Source organism: Elephantulus edwardii, unplaced genomic scaffold (genome assembly GCF_000299155.1).
Source record: "Elephantulus edwardii isolate Elephantulus edwardi_28Jun2011 unplaced genomic scaffold, EleEdw1.0 scaffold00082, whole genome shotgun sequence".
In the NCBI taxonomy this organism is placed as follows: Eukaryota; Metazoa; Chordata; class Mammalia; order Macroscelidea; family Macroscelididae; genus Elephantulus; species Elephantulus edwardii.
The window spans coordinates 2,843,030-2,864,328 of NW_006399832.1; the positions used below are offsets into that span (position 1 = coordinate 2,843,030).

The 21,299-nt window shown below is 37.9% G+C and overlaps 1 protein-coding gene across 1 annotated transcript in view; it reads right to left on the reverse strand.

Annotated features, from left to right (window-relative positions):
* Positions 1–21,299, reverse strand: part of AP3B1 (adaptor-related protein complex 3, beta 1 subunit) — a 358,199-nt gene that overhangs the window by 156,595 nt on the left and 180,305 nt on the right. Inside the window, exon 14 of the mRNA XM_006889841.1 lies at positions 727–789. Within this exon, the coding sequence (XP_006889903.1) occupies positions 727–789 (63 nt within the window). The remainder of the gene's footprint in view (positions 1–726; positions 790–21,299) is intronic.

Sequence of the window (21,299 nt, forward strand, 5' to 3'; positions counted from 1 at the left end):
TTTGCAATGAGTAAGTCATTGATTTTACAAAATTCAATCATTCTATCTCCAGCCTCATTCCTGTCACCAAGCCCATGTTTTCCGACAACCGATTCTTCTTCACTATTCCCAACTTTTGCATTCCAGTCACCCATTATTATCAATGCATCTTGATTGCATGTTCGATCTATCATGTTCAATCAGTCTTTAACTGCTCCCTAATATTAGAAGATAAAATAATCCAGTGTAATCTTTTTGCAAATCCTTTCTGTCCACTTTCATGTCTATATCACTTGAACATATAAAATATAAGCAGAAAGAGAAGAGTAAATGATATCCAAAAGATTACATAGGATAAAATGATGGGGTTGCATCTTTAAGAAAAACCGTAAGAATAAAATTAAAATTAAAGTCAAGCAATATTCTATAGTTGTGACTTATTGGGTAAGAACATGAGACAATATTTTTTGGCCTAAGACTATAAAATGAATGGGTATATATGACATGTCCTAATTTTATAATGAGTTTTTTTGGAAAAAAAATACACCATGAAAACTCAGCAATCTAGTTATGGTATTATAAAACATAAACATGCAACAAAGTGTCTGAAAAAAAATCACACAAAAAACATAATTCTCTCTGTAGCTTAAAATAAATATAATATGGACATTTTTAAAGATTATGGAAACAAAATAAAAAGTAGGGAATGGAAAAAGTAGTACATAGTATAAACTTGTGTATGCATACCTGAAATTCTCGAAGAAGAGTTGATATATTTGCTTCATTTGCTAAATTTGTCAGAATTTCAAGCTATGGTAGAAAAGCAAGAGAATCGCTGTTACATGTATTTTGCTACTGTGATTATTTGGAAAAAAAATAATAAATTAAAACCACATGAGGAAGATAATTGTGTGATAAGCTAAATACTAGGTTTTGTGGTTATTTTTTTGAGTCACATACTCAGAAATGTTATAAGACATTATACTCATTAGAAGAATTTAGTCTATTTTCACTTGATCCTTAAATACAAAATATATTAAGAACTCGATTTAAAAAAATCAGGGAAAAGTTAATGCTACATTTAGTTGTACATTTTTTTCCAAAGTATTTTAATTTTCTAAATTTAATTCCTATACACTGTACAAAATACACAGGAAGTGAAAATTTAACACAAAAAACATTCTAAGAGCTACAAAAAAATATACACAGTGAAAATCAAATCTCTTTTCCCCATTGGTTTTCTAACAATTTAGGGGAAATCATTATTAGCTGCTTATTATAACTTCGGAGATATTTTATGTTTATGTATAATGTTGGTTTTGAGTCCTGCTGAGTCCGAATACACCCATATCTGACCCTCTGGCAGGTTTTCAGAAGCATTCAATTGTGAGAAGCTGGTGGACTTGAACTGTGTGCCTTCTAAACTGCAGTGCAAAAAGAAAATTGCAAAAGGTACATGTATAGTTCTGTATTCCACTCTTTTTTTGAAGTTAAAAATCTGTGCCATCAAATATTTTTCTATCATTAAATGAAACTTTTCTCAAGCATTTTAACTGTTTCTTAAATTTTGTTTAGTTACTGTTGAGAATATACACAACAAAGCACTGTACAAATTCAGTAATTTTTACATGTACAATCAATTTTGTGATACTGATTATATTCTTTAAGCTGTATAACCATTCTCATCTTCCATTCCTGAGCTGTTCCTCTATTATTAACATAAACTCACTAATCGTGAAAGTTCCTATTTAAACCTTTGACTTTTCAATTTGATCCATATAAATTGTTTTCAGAAGAGGATAATCTCGTGGCAGATCACTGAACTAGTTTTGGTAAACCATTTTCACTTGTGGTATGATTTTAGGAACTATTTTCATTTAAAAGTTAATTTCAGAGCAATAGTTTAGGAGATGCAGCCAACCCCTGCTTCAGAAAAAAAAATCTCAGTTTGAAACTGTCTGCTTTTCTCCCCTCTTTTGACCAAGAATCTATGAATCTCTGATCAAAATGTTCAATCAGAGCACAATGTTCAGCACATTATCCAGTTCTTCTGGTCTAAGTCAAGGGAGGCAGTTGTTTGTGGAAGAAATTATCCACACATCACGTACTGCAAAAGGAGCAGATGTAACACAGCAGTGGCAAAGTCTGACTACTGCTCGCTTCAAAAAGGGTAACTATCCCCATTAATAATATCCATAGCTGCAAACAGATAGCTAGCCACTAGGTCAGACATGCCACCCCTATGTTCGGCAACTATTTCCACAAATCAGTTGTTTTAGTATTTGTTTCTGTCTCAAAGACTTTACTCACAGTTGTGGTACCAAGAGTGGGAGGGAGGGGGTTTACTGGGAAATAGGTTGGCGAGTGGGAAAAGCATAGCATATCTCACAATGCAAGTCCAGGTTTAGTCCAGCAGTCCTAAACCAGATTAACAACAAAACACAATTCCTCAATTAGTAAAAGTCCTGGTTTCAGTTCAGCCTCTGGTTTCCTTAATCATCCAGCAAGAACAACTAAACTTCTAACTGTGGACTTAATCTCCGAGCTCCTCTGGTTATACCTTGCCACAGTTTCTCCATAGCAATTTCCCAGTAGCTCCACCACCATCATCACAGTCTTGAGATCAAGGTCTCACTCTCGTCTTCAAGTCTTTTTCTCAGTGCAGGAAACTTGCTCTTTAACTCACTGTCTGTGTCTGTCTGTCTCTCTCTCTCTAGTCCCACAGCTATTGATGATTTGCAAGACCATGTGTGTGCAGTTAAGGTAGTTGGATCTACCTTAGAAGTGGCTAACATAATAGCTACAAAAGCCAACTTTAATGCTTACACCACACATGTCCTTCTCCTATTCTTGGCTCTGCTGCTTCCTCTGTTGCACCAGGAGACTAAAGATGAAATACTGTGCCTTGGATGTCAGATATAAATCCACAGACAAAAACGAAAATGTCTAAATGTCTGGGATAGTAAGAATTCCAAATACAAAATAATGAATCCAGAATCACACCTCACACCAAACATGTAAATCAATTCAAAATGGATAGAGGACCTAAAACTGAAACAATAAAAATCCTTAGAATAAACATAAGAATAATGCTCTGAAAGCTAGTTTGCATGATCAATTTCTCTAATGTTTGTCCCAGATGTACAATTTACATCTAATTGACATAAACAATTTAAACTATTATTTTTTCATTTAAAAAGTTTGTAAATAATTTGCTCTCTGCACTGTACTTTCCATATTCCTATTAACATGTTCTCCAGTATCCTTCCATCAAAAATATATTAAATCTGTCATCTGGATTTAAATATGTGTGTGTGTGTGAGGGGGGTTTCTGTGAACTAAAAGTACAATTACAGTAGATTTGCTAATGTGTTTTATATTTTACTCATACAAACTACTCAATCTGAATGAATATATCAATGTTATAAAATATTTACGAGTGGTTAAATAAATGACAACATCTCTGTAAACTTTGACTCAAGTCACAACAAGAGTTTGAGGGGGAAAGTACATAACCTAAATAATTAAACTGAAATACAGATTATTGTCAGACTACCTATAAATATAAGCTTAAGCTACTAAGGAGAATTGACGCCTTGGAGCTCTGGTGCTGGAGAAGAGTATTGAATGTACCATGGACTGCCAAGAAAACAAACAGATTCATCCTAGAGAGGGTTAAACCAGGCTACTCCTTGGAGGCAAAGATTCTGGGGCTTCATCTGATATACTCTGGACAAGTTGCAAGGAGAGACAGGTCTCTGGAGAGGGACATCATGCTGGGTAGAGTAGAGGGACAGTGCAGGAGGGGAAGACCCTCTATGAGGTGGATTGATTCAGTGACTGGGGTAATCGGGATGGGTGTGTCAGAGGCAATGAGATTGGCACAGGATAGAGCAAGGTTTAGGGCTGTTGCACATAGGGTCGCTATGAGTCGCAAACGACTCGACGGCACATAACAACAACAAACAATAACAACTAAAAAAATTTTCAGAATCCATAAGCAGATGGATATGAGACACTGTAAAAATAAAGCAAACACATCTCCATCCCTAAAATGGAAACAGATATAGCAGAGTTTTATAATTTTTAATGTAATTGTGCATTTGTCATGAGAAGAATTATGGAAAAGATTAAGGCAAATTTAGCAAAAACCATTATAGCATAGGATAAAGAGATTAAAAGAAAAAAAATACACTGGTTAAAAAATAAAAAGAAAAAGAAACCTTTACTTATATTGAGGGATAAAAACAGAAAAAAATTAATTTTATAAAATGTAACATCATCATCATGATCATCATCACCATCATCACAATCATAATATACTCAGGATAAATTTCATCAAAGAAGTGACTTATGCATTGAGAACTATAAAATATAACTAAAAGAAATTTTAAGAGATCTAATTAATGGATGGACAGGCATTATATATTCATATATTAGAAGACTTAATATTGTTAAGATGTCAGTACAGTTTAGGTTTCAACTATATATTCAATTTTTAACTATTCCAACAGGCTTCTTTGTAGAAATTAAAAAGCCAGTCCTTAAATTTATATCAAAGGGATCCCAAACAGCCAAAGCAACCACAGATAAAAAAACAAACAAACACCCACAAAGCCATCTGGGGAGGGAGAAGAATAAACTGGGAAGACTCATATTTCCCAAGCAAAAAACACACTATAAAGCTGTACTACAAAGGTGCTTATGATCCAAGCTATGGTCTTTTCAAATCTTTACTATACATCTAAAAGTTGGGACAATGAATAAAGATGATGGAAGAAGAATTGAGACCTTTGAATTGTGGTGTTAGAAAAGTACCAGTATCCCATGGACTGCAAAAAGAAAAAAACAAGTCTGTCTGGATGAAGTACCACCAGTGTGTTCCTTGAAGGAAAAGATGGTGAAACTTTTTCTCACATACTTCAGGCATATTGTCAAGAGGGGTTTATCTTTCAGAAAATGTATCATTTTGTAAAGGTAGACTCAGAGAAAAGAGAGGAAGAGCTCCATCAAGATGGACTAGCACGTGACTGCAACAATGAGCTCAAATCTATCAGAGATGATGACGATGGCACAGGGTAGGGGAAAGTTCCTATCTGTTGATTATAGGGTCACTATGAGTCAGTCACCTCAATGGCATCTAACAATAACAATTAAAAATAAAAACCAATAGGTTAGAATTGATGTACAAAAAATTGATGTAGAAAAAAAATCTGTGTATCAAATTAATTTTAAACCAGGGTGATTAGTCCATTCAATAGGGAGAACAACAGTTTCTTTAACAAGTGATACTGGTATAATTGAATTTTCCACGTTGGGAAAAAGTGAGCCAGATAATGCCTAATAAATCACATTATGCAAAGACATTTGGCTGTGTGTATCGTAACAAAATACAGCTAATAGTGAGAAGAATGGGAATCCCAAAACACTTAACAGAGCTCATGCAAAACTTATACCTAAAAAAAAAAATTTTTTAAAAAAAAAAACCAAAAAACAAACAACCTATACCTAGACTAAGAAGCTGATATTTGAATAAAGCAAGGGAACTCTGCATGGTTTCAAATTAAGAAAGGTGTGCATCAGGCTTGTATCTTTTTGTTATACCTATTATAACTGTTGTTGTTCTGTGCTGTAAAGTTACCTGTGACTAAACAACCCTATGCACAATAGCTCTGAATGTTATCCTATCCTGAGACAGTTTCTAAAATATGCAAATCCATTATCCTAGTTACCGTGTCAACCCATCTCACCTTAGGCCTTCTTCTCTTGTTCTGCCCTTACACACTTACAAGCATGATGTCCTTCTCCAAGGACTGGTCCCTTCTGACAACATGCCAAAAGTTTTACCCCCTCCAGGACAGACATGTTTGTTCTCTTGGAAGTCCATGGAATGTTAACACTCTTCTCCAGTGCCACAATTTCAAGGCATCGATTTTTCTGTCATCTTTAGTCACTGTCCAGTCCTCTGCTGTACAGTAATTAATTGTAAAGACCATGATCGGGATCAGGCACACGTTGAGTCTCCAGACTGACATGATTGTTCTTTGACACTTCTGAAGAGTTCTAAACTGTTAACAATCTCAAACTCTTCTCCATCATGGTGATGCCAATTGGCCCAATGGTGAGAATCTTTGTCTTCCTGATCCATATTGAAGACTACAGTCCTTAACGCTCTGTAGCAAATACCTCAGGTTCTCCTCAATTTCGGGAAGCAACTGGTCATCTGCTTAATAAGTCTTCCTCTCATCCTGATGTCACATTCCTCCTTATAAAGTCCAGCCACATGAATGATCTGTTTTGCATATAGACTGAAAAGTTATGGAGATGTGATTCATACCTGATGGACTCAGTCTCTGATTCTGAACCATGCGGCACTTCCTTGCTCTGTTCTGACTGACTACAGCTTCCTGGTCCAAGTATAGGTTTCTCAGAAACACAATCAGTGGTTTTGGAATTCCCATTCAACTGTATGCTAAGCAAATAATGATTCAAAATGATGAGGAAGAAGCATCAATAACCTACATTATGCAGACAATGGAATCTTCCTTTCTGAAAGTGAGGAAGATGTTAAGTGCTTGCTACAGATTAAAGATTACAGATTTCAAACTGATTACAACTCAACATCAAGAAAGCAAATATTCTGAAGTCTGGACCAATAAGAAAACATCATAATACACAGAGAAAAATTTAAACTGTCAATTATTTCATCTTACTTGGATGCATAATCAACATCCTTAATACCAGCAGTCATGAAAACAGGAAATGTTTTATGCTGGAAAGCTACAATAAGGATCCTCTCCAAATTACTAAGAAGCAATAATGTCAGTTTGAAGACTAAGGTGAACCTGATTCAGGCAATGGTCTTTTCAATCAACTACTATGCATCTGAAAGCCGGACAATAAGGATTACAAGAGGAGAACTGATACCTTTGAGCCATGCTATCGGAGAGGAGTACTGAACATCCCCATGGACTGCCAAAAGAACAGATATGTCTTGAAGAAAGTTGCAGCCAGAATGTTCCTAAAAGGCAAAGAGGACAAAACTGCCTCACATACTTAGGGCATGTTGTTATGAGAAGTTATTCCTTGGAAAGGACGTCATGTATGTAAAGATGGAAGATAGGTAAAAGAGAAGAAGATCTTTAACAAGATGTATTAACAGAGTAACTACAACAAGCTGAAGTATGTCAGAAATTATGATGATGATACAAGATAGGACAGGGTTCAGATGTCTTGTTCATATATATTGCTCTGAGCTGTTCTTGATCCAAATGCCCTTAAACCACCACCACCACCTAACATTATAAACAGAAAGTAATACAACTTCTCAAATAGAGGTAAATTTGTCAAATAGGCATCTAGTGTGTACAAATCAACAAAGATAGTGGATTTCATCAAAGTTATTTTATCAAGCAAAACAATGTATAAGCAAAGGAAAGAAACAATTTGTAAACTAGAAGAAAATATTTGGGAACTATATATCTGAGAAACCTCCTCTCTCAAAATACAATCTTAGAATGGGATGGCTACAGTTGTGAATTCTATCAAACATTTTAAAAAGAAATAATGTTAATCTTTGAGAAAACAGAGAATAATCTTTTGCCCATCTGCTTAAGAGTCCAGTAATATTCATGAGCCAATGATACAAAAAACAAAAGCAAGACAGTATCAGAAAAGACAACCACTGACCAATAGCCCTCATGAACAAAGCTACAAAAATCTTTAACAAGACATTAACAAATCAGCTAACAAGGAAAACTGGACAGGGAGATGTAGTAACTAATATTATCGCTCTTCTGACTCATAGTGACCTTATGTACAACAGCTCAAAGTCTGCCCTGTCCTGAGCCAGTCTCACTGACTCTGACACTACCCACAGCAGGTATTAATGGGATGTCAGAAGAGACTCTAAAAGTTATACTAGTGTGTCAAGAAGCCAAAATAAAGGGAAAACATGCTGATGTAAAAGAGATGAACAAAAGATCTCAAAGGGCTGCTTGGAACACAAAGCAAAGTATTATAATGGAATGTGCTGAGAGCTGCAATTGGAGAATAAAAAGGGAAGAACTTGCTCTGCATTTCTCAAGCTGAGAGAAGTGGAAAAATAAATTTAAAGCTCAAATCATAATACTGAAAGATGTTGTGGGTAACATATTGAATGACCCAGAAAGCATCAAGAAAAGATGGGAGGAAATACACAGCATCGCTGCAACAAAAACAACTAGCTGACACTAAAAATTTCAGGAAGTACCATATGAGCAGGAGCCAATGATAATGAAGGAGGAAGTAGAAGCTGCACTGAAGGCATTAGCAAAAAGTAAGGCCCTAGAAATGAATGGAATACCTACTGATTTGTTTCCATTAGCAGATATAGCACTGGATGTGATTGCCAGTCTATGCCAAGAAATATGAATGACACCTGGTCAATGGGTTGGAAGAGGTCTATATTTATTCCTATTCCTAAGAAAGACAATCCAACAGAATGTGGAAACTATCAAACAATATCATTACTATTACATGCAAGCAAAATACTGCTGATGATCATTCAAAACAAACAAACTAGAACAGTATATAAATAGGGAATCGCCAAAAGTTCAAGCAGGATTTAGAAGAGGCTGTGACACTAGGAATATCATTGCTGGTGTCAGATGGATCCTGGCTGAAAGTAAAGAATATCAGAAGAATGTCTATTTATGTTTCATTGACTATACAAAAGCTGTATGTGGATCATAAAAAGTTATGACTAACATTGAGAAGAATGGGAATCCCATAGGACTTGACCATGCTCGTGCAAAACTTATACCTAGACCAGGAGGCTATTGTGCAAACAGAGTAGGGAAATACTACAGGACTGAAATAAGAAAAGAGTGTGTCAGGGGTGTATTCTCTCTCCATACATATTCAATCTGTATGCTGAGCAAATTATTTGAGAAGCTGGACTACATGAAGAGGAATGTGACGTCTTATTGTCTTAGAGAGGGTATACTGAGGGTGATCTTTGGAGATAAAATGGTGTGGATTTGTCTCACATATTTTGGGCATGTTGCTAGGAGGGACTATTCCTTGGAGAGGGACATGATGCTGGGAAGGGTGTTGGGTCAGCAAAGAAGAAGAAGATCTTCAACCAGGTAGTGACCACTGCAATTGGCTCTATTGTGTCAGGAAGAGTGAGAAGGGAACATGATAGGGCAGGGTTCACCCTATTGTTCATAGGGTACCTATGAGTTGTACTTGATTCAATGACACCTAACAACACAATATTCTTACAATCTTTCTCATTATGCTGTTGTTATTATATGCCATCGAGTAGTTTGCGACTCATAGCGACCCTATGTACAAGAGCCCTAAATGGCATTCTATCCTGTGCCAACCTCGCTGTCTCAAATACATTCATTCCCACCACTCCACTCACAGAATCAATCCATTTCATTGAGGGTCTTCATATTCTTCGCCGTCCCTCCACTCTCCCAAACATGATGTCCCTCTCCAAGGACCACTCTATAAATCTCCAATTATCCTAAGAGGAATGGTGTCACTCTGGAGACTAAGGTGCATCTGATACAAGCTATGGTCTTTGTAATTACTTGTTATGCATCAGAGTTGGACAATGACTAAGAAGGATAGAAGGAGAATTGATGCCTTTGAGCTCTGGTGCTGGAGAAGAGTACTGAATGTACCATGGACCGCCAAGAAAACAAATAGATTCATCCTGAAGAGGGTTAAACCAGGCTGCTACATGGAGGCAAGTATTCTGGGGCTTCATCTGACATACTTTGGTCATGTTGTAAGGAGGGACTGGTCCATGTAGAGGGACCAGTACTTGGAGAAGGACATCATGCTTGGGAGGACAAAGGGATGGCGCAAGAGGGGAAGACCCTCTACGCGGTGGACTGATTCAGTGACTGGGGTAATTGAGATGGGTGTGTCAGAGGCAGTGTGACTGGCACAGGATAGAGCAGGGTTTAGGGCTATTGTACATAGGGTTGCTATGACTCACAAGTGACTCGAAGGCACATAACAACAACTCAAATCAAACAATGGTGATGTCCTAAACAATTGAAGTTTATCCCAGGAATGCAGGCCTAATTTCACGTCCTGAAAATATTTTTGTCTAACTTATCACATTAACAGAACAAGGCATGGGGAAGAGAATAAATCCTCAAATGATGCCAAGAAAAGATGTGAAAAGCTATTTTCCTGAGAAAAATTCCCACCACAATAAAAAAAGAGCTTTCTCACTCTGAAAAAAAAGGCAGCCATGAAAACTTTATACTTAACATATCTTTGGTGAAAGGAAATTTTCTCCTTTAAGATTAGGAAAAGCTACAAATGTTTATCTAACCACTTACACTCAATATTGTCCTGGGGTTAAAACCAGTGCAATCAAGGAAGAAAAAAGAAATGATGCTTTTCTAACCACTGATGCTTCGAAGAAAGATTCCTAAGGGGAAAGATGTGGTAATTTTTTAAAAGTGGCTTGTGCTTGGTTTTTTTAATTCATTACCTTTTACTGACCCACCAGAATTTATCTAGTCCATGGAGGGAAAGTGTCAAGAATATCCCAGTTTATTACACCACCCCACACACACACACAAACACTCCCCAGAACTGATCACTTCCTTGAGAAACCTGTTAACATCTGAGGTGGCCAGATAAAAGACCAGATCAGACAAGGGCTCTGGGCCTGATCACAAAAGCTCAAATCCAACTTAACACCTTAAAATTCAGAGAAATACCATTTCCCTAGTCCTCCCAGGACCCCTTTCAGAAGGAACTGCCTCTAGTTGCCTGTGGGGCATTTTGACCTTCTCTGCTCCTGGTCACTTGGCTTCTCTCTCAGACCATGCAATAAAAGTCTGTTCATTTCTTGGGATTAGTTTCTTTCTCTTTCTCTCAACTCTTTTTCTATCTAAGAGTCCATATGCATCCTAATCTCCATGCTCATTTCATATGAAAATATACAAGCAAATTTACATGGACTTTTGCCAATTATTTAATAAAAATTAAATGTAATTTTTATAAATTAAGAAATGTAGATGTCTTGATCCTCCAACAACAGGCATGAATGAAGAAAAACAGGTTACTAGACAAACTGTGTCTACCATTCTGAGAGCAACCTTCAAGTAAACAAAATGGCATGTACTTTGCACTTATTACATAATCTACTTATGTGGGTATTATGGACTTACAGATGGCAACTTCTCAATTCTTGATACCTCAGCTCTAACTCTCTTGATAGTTGTTGGGCCAATTTTGAGTGTTGTTATGTCTGATATAAGAGCACAAGGATACAGCCTGTTTTTTGGTTTTGCAGAGTGTTCATTTTCACTCTGTGAGAACAGAGTTTTCTTAGGCTAGTCTGTCTCTAGCCTTCATTACGTATAACTTACATTGTTTTTTAAAAAAGGTAAAGGTTGTAAGTTTACAGTAGGTAGACATTTACAAACGGTATTTACGCCTATTTGACAAAAAAAAAATTTCACTCCAGAGACTTCTGTCATGTCAATGTCCTTGTCAAGTCCTCTCACAAAAAGCAACTAATAGTCTTAATTTCTAGCAACACAGGTTAGCTGTTGTCTGTTTTTAATTTTATGTAAAATGTTGTAGTACACACTCTTGTTTATTACTGCTGTATACTGGTTTATTTTGCTTAAGGTGTTTTCACAATTAATCCATGTTTCTAAATACATAAACCCATTCTTTCTTATTAGCGATTTGTATTCTATTAAATGAACACACCACATTTTTAAAAAAAAAAAATCTAGATCAATAGACACTTATTCCAATTTGGGGCTTTAGTGAATAAAACTATTCTGGATAATATCATCCAGTTCTTTTTTGAGGGAAATAAATTCATGTCTCTTGGGCACATATCAAGGAATGTAAATACACTGTGTAGGTATATGTTTCATTTCTAAGTAAGTGTGCTGTTAATATTTTTGGGACTTCTGGTGGTGGCACAGTCTGCAGTGAGTTGCTCTGTTAACCCAGAGGGGCGCCTCTCTAATGGTTCCAATCCACCAGTAGGCTTCTCCAATGTGATTTGCAAATGAAAAATGGATAGAAGGTAAGCTCAATAACAGAGATCCAGTGATTACTTTTCTGAAGTGATTTTACCATACATGACTTTCAGTGGTTTAGTGATAAGGAATTATGCTATCAACCCAAAGGTACATGGTTTGAATCTACGAGCCGCTTTGCAGAAGACAGGTAATCTCCTCCTGTGTGATCTACTGCCTCTAAAAATCCACTGGAGGGGCATCTATGAGTTGATTCTGACTCAATGATAACTATCTACGACGCCAACAAATGCATTTTCAAGTTGTTCCACATCTTTATTAATAGCTGATATTCTTATTTAATCCAGAAGACATCTCGATTTATTTACTCAGTGAGGCAGAAAAACTTTCATCATTATAGAAAATGAATGCCTACCCAAAGATCTTTGGTTACTTAGATATTTCTCTTGTGAATAAACAATACAGAATAAATGCATTTTTGAAATGGCATTTCCTTATCATCATACTACTGAAATGGAGTTTTTAATATATAATGGACATAACCTATATTAATCATACAGAGAGAGAAATATTATTTGCCCAGATTATAGCTTGATTACTGATTTCAATGAGATTATTTTGATATTTTGAACATCTCTTAAAAACAATCTCAAATTTACAGAACAATTAATAATACAAAGAAGTGTTTTCCAAATCATATCAAGCTAGAGTTACAAATTTGATTCCGTATTACCTCAAATCAAGCAAAAGAAAAGTTTGTTAAGGCAACGTGGACACGATATTTGTTCATATTCCACAAAGGTTAAAGCCAACTTGTCCATGAGTGAATTCTGATTCATGGTGACCAAACATCAGGTTTCCAAGCTTTAAATCTTAATACAAGGAGGACGATGACTGCCTTCCTCTGGCACCAGGACATGCCACACACTACATGACTAGAGCTCCTTACAGTTCTAAGCATTCAGGAATATCAATTAGACAACAGGGCATAAAAGAGCCTCCTGTATGTAACACATCTATCTCATGTCTCTTACAAAGCTACTGTGCTACCAGTTAAACACTTGTTCTTGTGTGTACCATTAAGTTGGAACAGACTCACAGTTGGAACAGACTCACAGCTCACCTGTACAACACGTTTTCAGAGGCAGTAAATCACACCAGAGACTGCCCATTCTTTACGAAAGGAAGAGGCAGTTGGTTCAAACCACCTTCCTTCCCTCAGATCTACAACAGTACAATACATAAATAACCCACAATATATATGCCTTGAATTTGTTTTACAGCTCCTTCAGCTTAAGAAATGCTGAGCCAGTCCAGCCCTTTTGATTTTCTGACTCCAGCTCTCTGTACATTTCATTATAGTATCCTGCTTTGTCATCCCGAGCTGCCTTTGGAAATTTTCTGTTCAGCTCTTTGGTTTCTTGATTTCTTCCTTTAGCTTTGGCTTCTCGGCGCTCTAATGCAATACTCAGAGTCTCATCTGACATCCCTGGCATTCTAATGAAATACTCAGAGTCTCATCTGACATCCATCTTGGTCTTTTCTTCTTCGTCAGCCTTTGTAATGATCTTTTGCATTCTTCATGGACGATTTTCTTGGTATCCTCCCAGAGTTCATTTGATCTACGCTGATTGGTGCTCAAAGCCACAAACCTGTTCCTGAAAAATAAATTCAAGCCATGGGTGGCAGTATTTAAGGATATCGTGAATAGAATGTTGAATGATCCAGGAAGTATCAAAAGAAGATGGAAGACACAGAGTCACTGTATCAGAAGGAATTGGCTGACACAAAGGAATTTCATGAAATAACATATGAGCAAGAGCCTATGGTGATGAAGGAAGAAGTTCAAGTCGCTCTGAAGGAATTGGCTAAAAACAAGGCTCCAGGAGTTGATGGCATACCAACTGATTTATTTCAACAAATAGACGCTGCCCTGGATGTGCTCACTAAGTTGTGCCAAGAAATCTGGAGGACAGCCAGCTGGCCAACTGAATGGAAGAGATCTATATTTGTTCTCGTTCCAAAGAAAGTTGACTCAACAGAGTGTGGAAATTATCGAACAATATCATTAATATCACATGCAAGCGAGATTTTGCTGAAAATTATCCAAAAATGTTTGGAACAATACGTCAACAGAGAACTGCCAGATGTGCAGGCTGGATTTAGACGAGGTCATGGCACTAGGGATATTACAGCTGATATTAGATGGACCTTGGCAGAAAACAGAGAATACCAGAAGAATGTCTATCTGTGCTTCATTGACTTGCAAAGGCTTTTGACTGTGTCGATCACAACAAGCTATGGCTGACTCTGAGAAGAATGGGAATCTCAGAACATTTAATTGTGCTAATGCAAAACCTATACTTGGATCAAGAGGCAGTCATCAGAACAGAGCAGGGAGACACTGGATGGTTCAAAATCAGAAAAGGGGTCTGTCAAGGATGTATTTTGTCTCCATACCTTTTCAATCTGTATACAGAACAGATCATGTGAGACACTGGGCTGTACAAGGAGGAATGCAGCATCAGGATTGGTGGAAGACTCATCAATAACCTACGTTATGCGGATGACACAAACCTGTTTGCTAAAACCGAGGAGGACCTGAAGCGCTTGCGGCAAGAGGTCAAGGACTGCAGCCTCCTATATGGCTTGAAGTTCAACATCAAGAAAACAAAGATTATCATGACTGGGCCAATTGGCAGCATCAGTATGGATGGTGATGAGATGGAGATAGTTAACAGTTTTAGTTTACTTGGTTCTACAGTTAACGCTCTTGGTAACAGCAGCCAAGAAATCAGGAGACGAATTGCATTGGGAAAGTCAGCTGTGAGGGACCTCTCAAGAGTACTGAAGAGCAACAACATCAGACTGGAGACTAAGGTGTGCCTGATGCAGGCTATAATCTTTGCAATTACGTGCTATGCATCAGAGAGTTGGACAGTGAATAGGGATGACAGAATGAGAACTGATGCCTTTGAGTTGTGATGCTGGAGAAGAGTCTTGAATATACCATGGATTGCTAGGAGAACAAACCGGTTTGTCCTGGAGGGTGAAGCCAGAATGCTCATTGGAGTCAAGGATTCTGAAGTTACATCTGACATACTTTGGGTATGTTGCAAGGAGTCCTCCAAGAGTGACATCATGGTTTGGAGAGTGGAGGGAAGGCGCAGAAGAGGAAGACCCTAGATGAGAAGGATCTATTCTGTGAGAGGAGTGGTGGGAATGAGTTTGTCTGAGACAGCATGGTTGGCACAGGATAGAACGCCGTTTAGGGCTCTTGTACACAGGGTCGCTATGAGTCACAAGCAACTCGATGGCACATAACAACAACAATACATGCCTTGATGGTTTTAATAAAATCACTATGCCAATGAATCACATGTATATCACCTTTGTTTCTAAAAAGTTTGCATAACAATATGCTTGGGTTTATAGGAAGCAGCATGCAATCTAATATATCAAATTCTTTTAGTGTTGGATGTGGACTGTTTGGTTGGTATTTCTTCCTTCATAATCAGATGTGAACTGATTGGATTTGCAGGATTTAGATGACAATTAGCTGTGGGTTGGAAGCCTATTGTTTAGGAAATCAGAAGTAGAGGACTGGCCTAGTACTTAAAGGGAGATTGCCCCCCAAATAAATCTCGAGTTTTTAGGCTCATGTGTGAAGCAGTTGGACTCTGGAAGGTGAGTTCTCATGTTATGGTTAAGGGTTATGTGTGCACTGGTTGCTTTTTATTTCCTTCACAATTCTTCAAAATTGGGTGTGAACTGATTCGACTTGCTGGAGATAGCTTACAATAAACTATGAGCTGGAAGCCTCTTCTTTAGAGTTGAATCCGGACTTGGTGGGTACCTCTTTGAATTTAAAAGTCGCCTTTGTACTTAAGTCAGTTAGGTCCTTGGCCTGTGCCCTCTGGCCTGGAGTTGTGTTTGAGATGAACATTCTTCTAAGTGGTTTAACACTGGCCTGTCAATTTGCTGTACTGAAGTAACATGAGGTTGCTGTGAAGCTGAACACTGTGCCACTGGTATGTCAAATGCCATGTGGACAGTGTTTGGTGGAGTTCACAACTGAGAAAGGCTTAGACGCAGGAGTGTCATCCATTCAATATGGATTGAGGCTCAATGTCAAGAAGACAAAGATTCTCACCACTGGACCAATTGGCAGGATCAGAATGGATGGCGAAGAGACTGAGATTGTTCACAGCTTTAGTCTGCTTGGCTCCTCAATCAATACTCTTGGCATCAGTAGCCAGGAAATTTAAAGACGTATTGCCATGGGAAAGTCTGCTGTTAGGGACCTCTCTAAAGTACTGAAGAGCAATGGTGTCTCTCTGGACATCTCTGGTGCATGTGAAACAGGCTATGGTCTTTGCAATAACTTGTTATGCATCAGAGAGTTGGAAAATGACTAGGGAGGATAGTGTCAGAGACAGTGCAAATGGCACAGGACAGAGCAGAGTTTAGGGCTGTTGTACATAGGGTCACAATGGGTCACAAGCAACTCGATGGCACATAACAACAACAAATGCCTCTGGAAATTCTATGAACACAGAGAAAAAGACTACTGTTAAAGATCAGGCTTCACAGGGACCTATAAATCCTGCAGCACTCAATGGCACTTAACAACAACAGAATTATCTTGGTCTAATTTTCTTCTGAAAAACTTTTACCATGAAGTATATCATGGCTCTCAATATACAGCAAAATCAGTGCAAATGACAGGAGCTGCAAGAGGTTAAGAGAAAAATATTGATCTGAAAGGGAAACAGAAGGTTATTAAACAATACAAAGGTGGAAAATCAGTGAATGTAGTTTCTTAGGATTTATACAGGTAGCACTCATCAATCACTATGATTTTCAAGACTAAAGGAAAAAAACCCTTCCTCAATTATTTAAGAATCAGTTCTAGTTAAAGCTACAAAGCTAACAAAAATGTGAAGAGAACTATTATCAAATAGGAAGAAATTACAAATGATGTGGATTGAAGCCTGAGCACAGAAGTCTGTTCACCACGAAAGCATGAAGCTTGTTTAAGATGCTTAATGAAATAGCCTAAAAAGACTACCCTATAGTGTTCATATCATATTGAAGTTCCACAACACCTTATTTCACAGCAAGTACTGTGGACATTAACTGATGCAGCTTTACTTCTGCTGTCTATTTCCTAAACACGAAAATATAACTAGCAAACTGAAGGAATGAACACCGACACAATATTTCCATCCAAATTCCTCTCTCTTAAATTGCATCATCTGTTTTAATAATGTTGTTTGTTGTTATGTGTCAAAGAGGCGCCTGCCACTCATACCGATCCTATGTACAGCAGCCTTAAACCCTGCTCTGTCCTGTGCCAATCTCACTGTCTCTGACACACCAACCCCCATTACCCCAGTCACTGAAATCAATCTACCTCAAAGAGGGTCTTACTCTCCTGCACTGTCCCTTCACCCTTGCAAGCATGATGTTCTTCTCCAAGGATTGCTCTCTCCCTGCAACATCTCCAAAGTAAGTCAGTCGAAGCTTCAGAATCCTTGCCTCTAAAGAACAGCCTGGTTTAACCCTTTCCAAGCTAAACCTGTTCATTTTCTTAGCAGTCCATGGTACAGTCAAAGGCATCAATTCTCCTTCTGTTCCCCCTATTCATTGTCCAGCTCTCTGACGCATAGCAAGTGATTGCAAAGGCCATGGTCTATATCAGGAGGACCTTAGTCTCCAGAGTTACACCACTGTTCTTCAGTACTTTGAAGAGGGCCCGAATAGCAAACTTTCCCTTCATAATATGTCTTTTAATTTCCTGGCTGCTGGTGCCAAGAGAGTTGACTGTGGAGCCGAGTAAACTAAAGCTATTAACTATCTCAATCTCTTCCCCATCCATCCTGATGCTGCCAACTGGTCCAGTGTTGAGAATCTTTATCTTCTTGATATTGAGCCATACTTCATATTGAAGGCTGCAGTCCTTGACCTTCTGCAGTAAGTGCTTCAGGTCCCCCTTAGTTTCAGGAAGCAGGGTTATGTCATCTGCATAATGCAGATTGTTGATGAATCTTCCACCAATCCTGATGCCACACTTCTCCTCATACACCCCAGCCCCCCAGAAAATCTGTTCTGCATATAGGTTCATTACAAATACATTTTACAGGAAACAGAAACACAGGTTATACACATGGATTTCACCTGATGGTATGCATAGGGATTAGACTGATTACATCTGTGGAAAGAACCGCTGGAGAACCTTAATATCAGCTGTGAAAATAAGGCCAGGTTCTGATTGTGGAACCGAACACCAACTATTCATATGCAAGTTCAAGCTGAAGCTAAGGAAAATTATATCAAATCTACGGGATCCAAAATATGATCTTGAATTTATCCCACCTGAATTTCAGAATCATCTTAGGAACAGGATGAGGGCTTGAACACCAAGGAGCAAAGACCAGATGAGTTGTGGGACGATATCAAGAGTATCATCCAGGAAGAGTGCAAAAGGTCATTACAAAGACAGAAGACAAAGAAAAACATGAAACTGGATGTCAGAAGAGACTCTGAATATTGCACTAGAGCGTCGAGAAGCCAAAGCACAGGGAAGAATTCAATACATTAAACAGATGAACAGAAAATTTCAAAAGGCAATGCAAGAAGACAAAGTAGAATATTACAATGAAATGTGTAAAGAGCTGGAGTCAGAATATCAAAAGGGCCAAACTTGCTCAGTATTTCTTAATCTCAAGCAACTGAAGAACAAATTCCAACCTCGAATTGCTATACTTAGAGATGCTTTGAGCAGAATATTAAATGATCCAAGAAGTATTAAAAGATGATGGAAAGTGTATACAAAGTCACTATGATGAAAGGAATTGGCAAACACAGAAGAATTTCCTGAAACAACATATGAGCAAGAGCCTATGGTGATGAAGGAAGAAGTTCAAGGTGCTTTGAAGAACTGGCAAAAAATAAGGCCCCAGGAATTGATGGTATACCAATTGACATATTTCAACTAACAGATGCTGCCCTAGATATTCTCACCAAGTTGTGTCAAGAAATCTGGAGGACAACCACTTGGCCAACTGACTGGAAGAGATGTATATTTGTTCCCATTCAAAGAAAGGTGAACCAACAGAGTGTGGAAATTATAGAACAATATCATTGATATCACATGCAAGCAAGATTCTGCTGAAAATTATCCAAAAACAAATGGACACAGCATATTAACAGAGAATTGCCAGAAGTGCAGGCTGACTTTAGAAGGGGTTGTAGTACCAGGGACATTGTAGCTAATGTTACATGGGATCTTGGATGAAAGCAGGGAATACCAGAAGAATGTCTGTGTTTCATTGATTATGCAAAGGTTTTTGACTGTGATGATCATAACAAACTGTGGCTGACTCTAAGAATGGGAATCCCAGAACACTTGAATGTGCTAACATGAAACCGATACTTGGATCAGGAAGCAGTCGTCAAAACGGAGCAGGAAATACTGCATGGTTCAAAATTGGGAAGACTGTACACCACAGATGTGTCCGTTCTCCATACCTTTTCAACCTACATATTTTTTTTTTAATTTATTTTCTTATTATTTGTGTGTGTGTGTACCGTCAAATCAGATCCGACTGGTACAGGAGAAGATTGCCCCTCCTTTCTCCAGCAGAGCATCTGGTGGACTTGAACTGCACACCTTCAGGATTGCAGCCCTGCTTCTTGCCACTAGGGCACCAGAGCTCCCTACAACCTATATGTTTTAATGATACGGATCCTAAATAAGAATTCAGGCAAGTATCACACATTACTATAAGCAGTTGTTTTAGCTTCCTTCAATTAAAAACAGTTCTCAGTCTATCCACTGTCCATTATGATCTTGAAAGGTCTATTAAATACAAACCAGTTATTTTGTTATTATTCCTTCATTTGGAATTATCACATTTCCTTAATATTAAAATTAATTTCTATGAGAATAATCAATCATTTCTAAGCTTACTGAATAGTTTGTTCTTTTGCATTATTGTAGTTGTTGTTGTTGGTGGTGTTAAATGCCATAGAGTCATAGACGACTCATAGCGACCCTATGAATGAAAGTCCTCAACGCTCGTGTGACTTTCATCCTTTCTCGAGGTTCATAGGGTTTCTGGAGGCAAGCTGTTACAGAAGTGAATACCACTCCTGCTTCCAAACTCATTTTAATAGGGTAGGGCTACCAAACACCATCCACCACAGATAACCATTCTTGCATTTGACATACCAGTGTCACAGTGTTCAGCTTCACAGCAACCACAAGTTACCTCTGTACAGCAAGTGGACACACCAGGGCTATACAGCCTAGAAGAATGTTTGTCCAAACACAATTAAATACAGGCCAGAGGGCCTGTTTTTTTGCATTATTATGTATTAAATTTCGATATGCCAAAATTCATTTCTAGGCACCCTAGTGTATTTCTTATTGGTCTAAATATCTAAGACTATTTCACAATTTTAGGAGCATGCACTTCCCAAATAACATACCTCCGGAAACTCTATGAACTTTGATAAATGTTGAGAGTTGTAGAGGGGCTTTTGTTCATAAGTTCGCTATAAGGCATACTCGACTGGAAGGCAATCAACAACACAGTAACATTCCACAGTTACCTTCACTGAACACAATATTCATTCATAATTCATTATGTTCACATAAACTGCTTTCTGCCTAATTTCAAAACCTTCAATCTACTACAATCTACAACCAAAAAAAGTATACTATGCAGCACTAAGGAATGATAATTTCATAAAATACTACATAAAATGACAGAGTCTAGAAAGCACTATGCTCAAAACAACTATGAGATATCATTTCACCCCAGTCAGAATAGCAAAATTCAGCAGAACAGCAAGCAACAAATGCTGGCAAGGTTGTAGAGAAACTGGAACCCTTATTCACTGTTGATGGAAGTGTAAAATCGTGCAACCACTGTGGAAAGTGGTGTGGCACTTTCTCAAAAAGTTGCAAATAGAACTACCATTTGACCCAGCAATTCCACTACCGGGAATATACCCCAAAGAGACCATAACTGACATCCAAGCAGATAAATGCACACCCATGTTTATCTCAGCTTTGTTCACAATAGCAAGGAGTTGGAAACAACCCAGGGGCCCATCAACAAACAAACTGATAGAGAAGCTGTGGTATATTCACACAATGGAATACCACACTGCATTGAAAAACAAGGAACTCATGCAATATTACTCAAAATGGGTGACCCTGGAGGACATTATGCTGAGTGAAATATCTCAGTCACAAAAGGACAAATACTGCATGGTGCCACTGTTGTA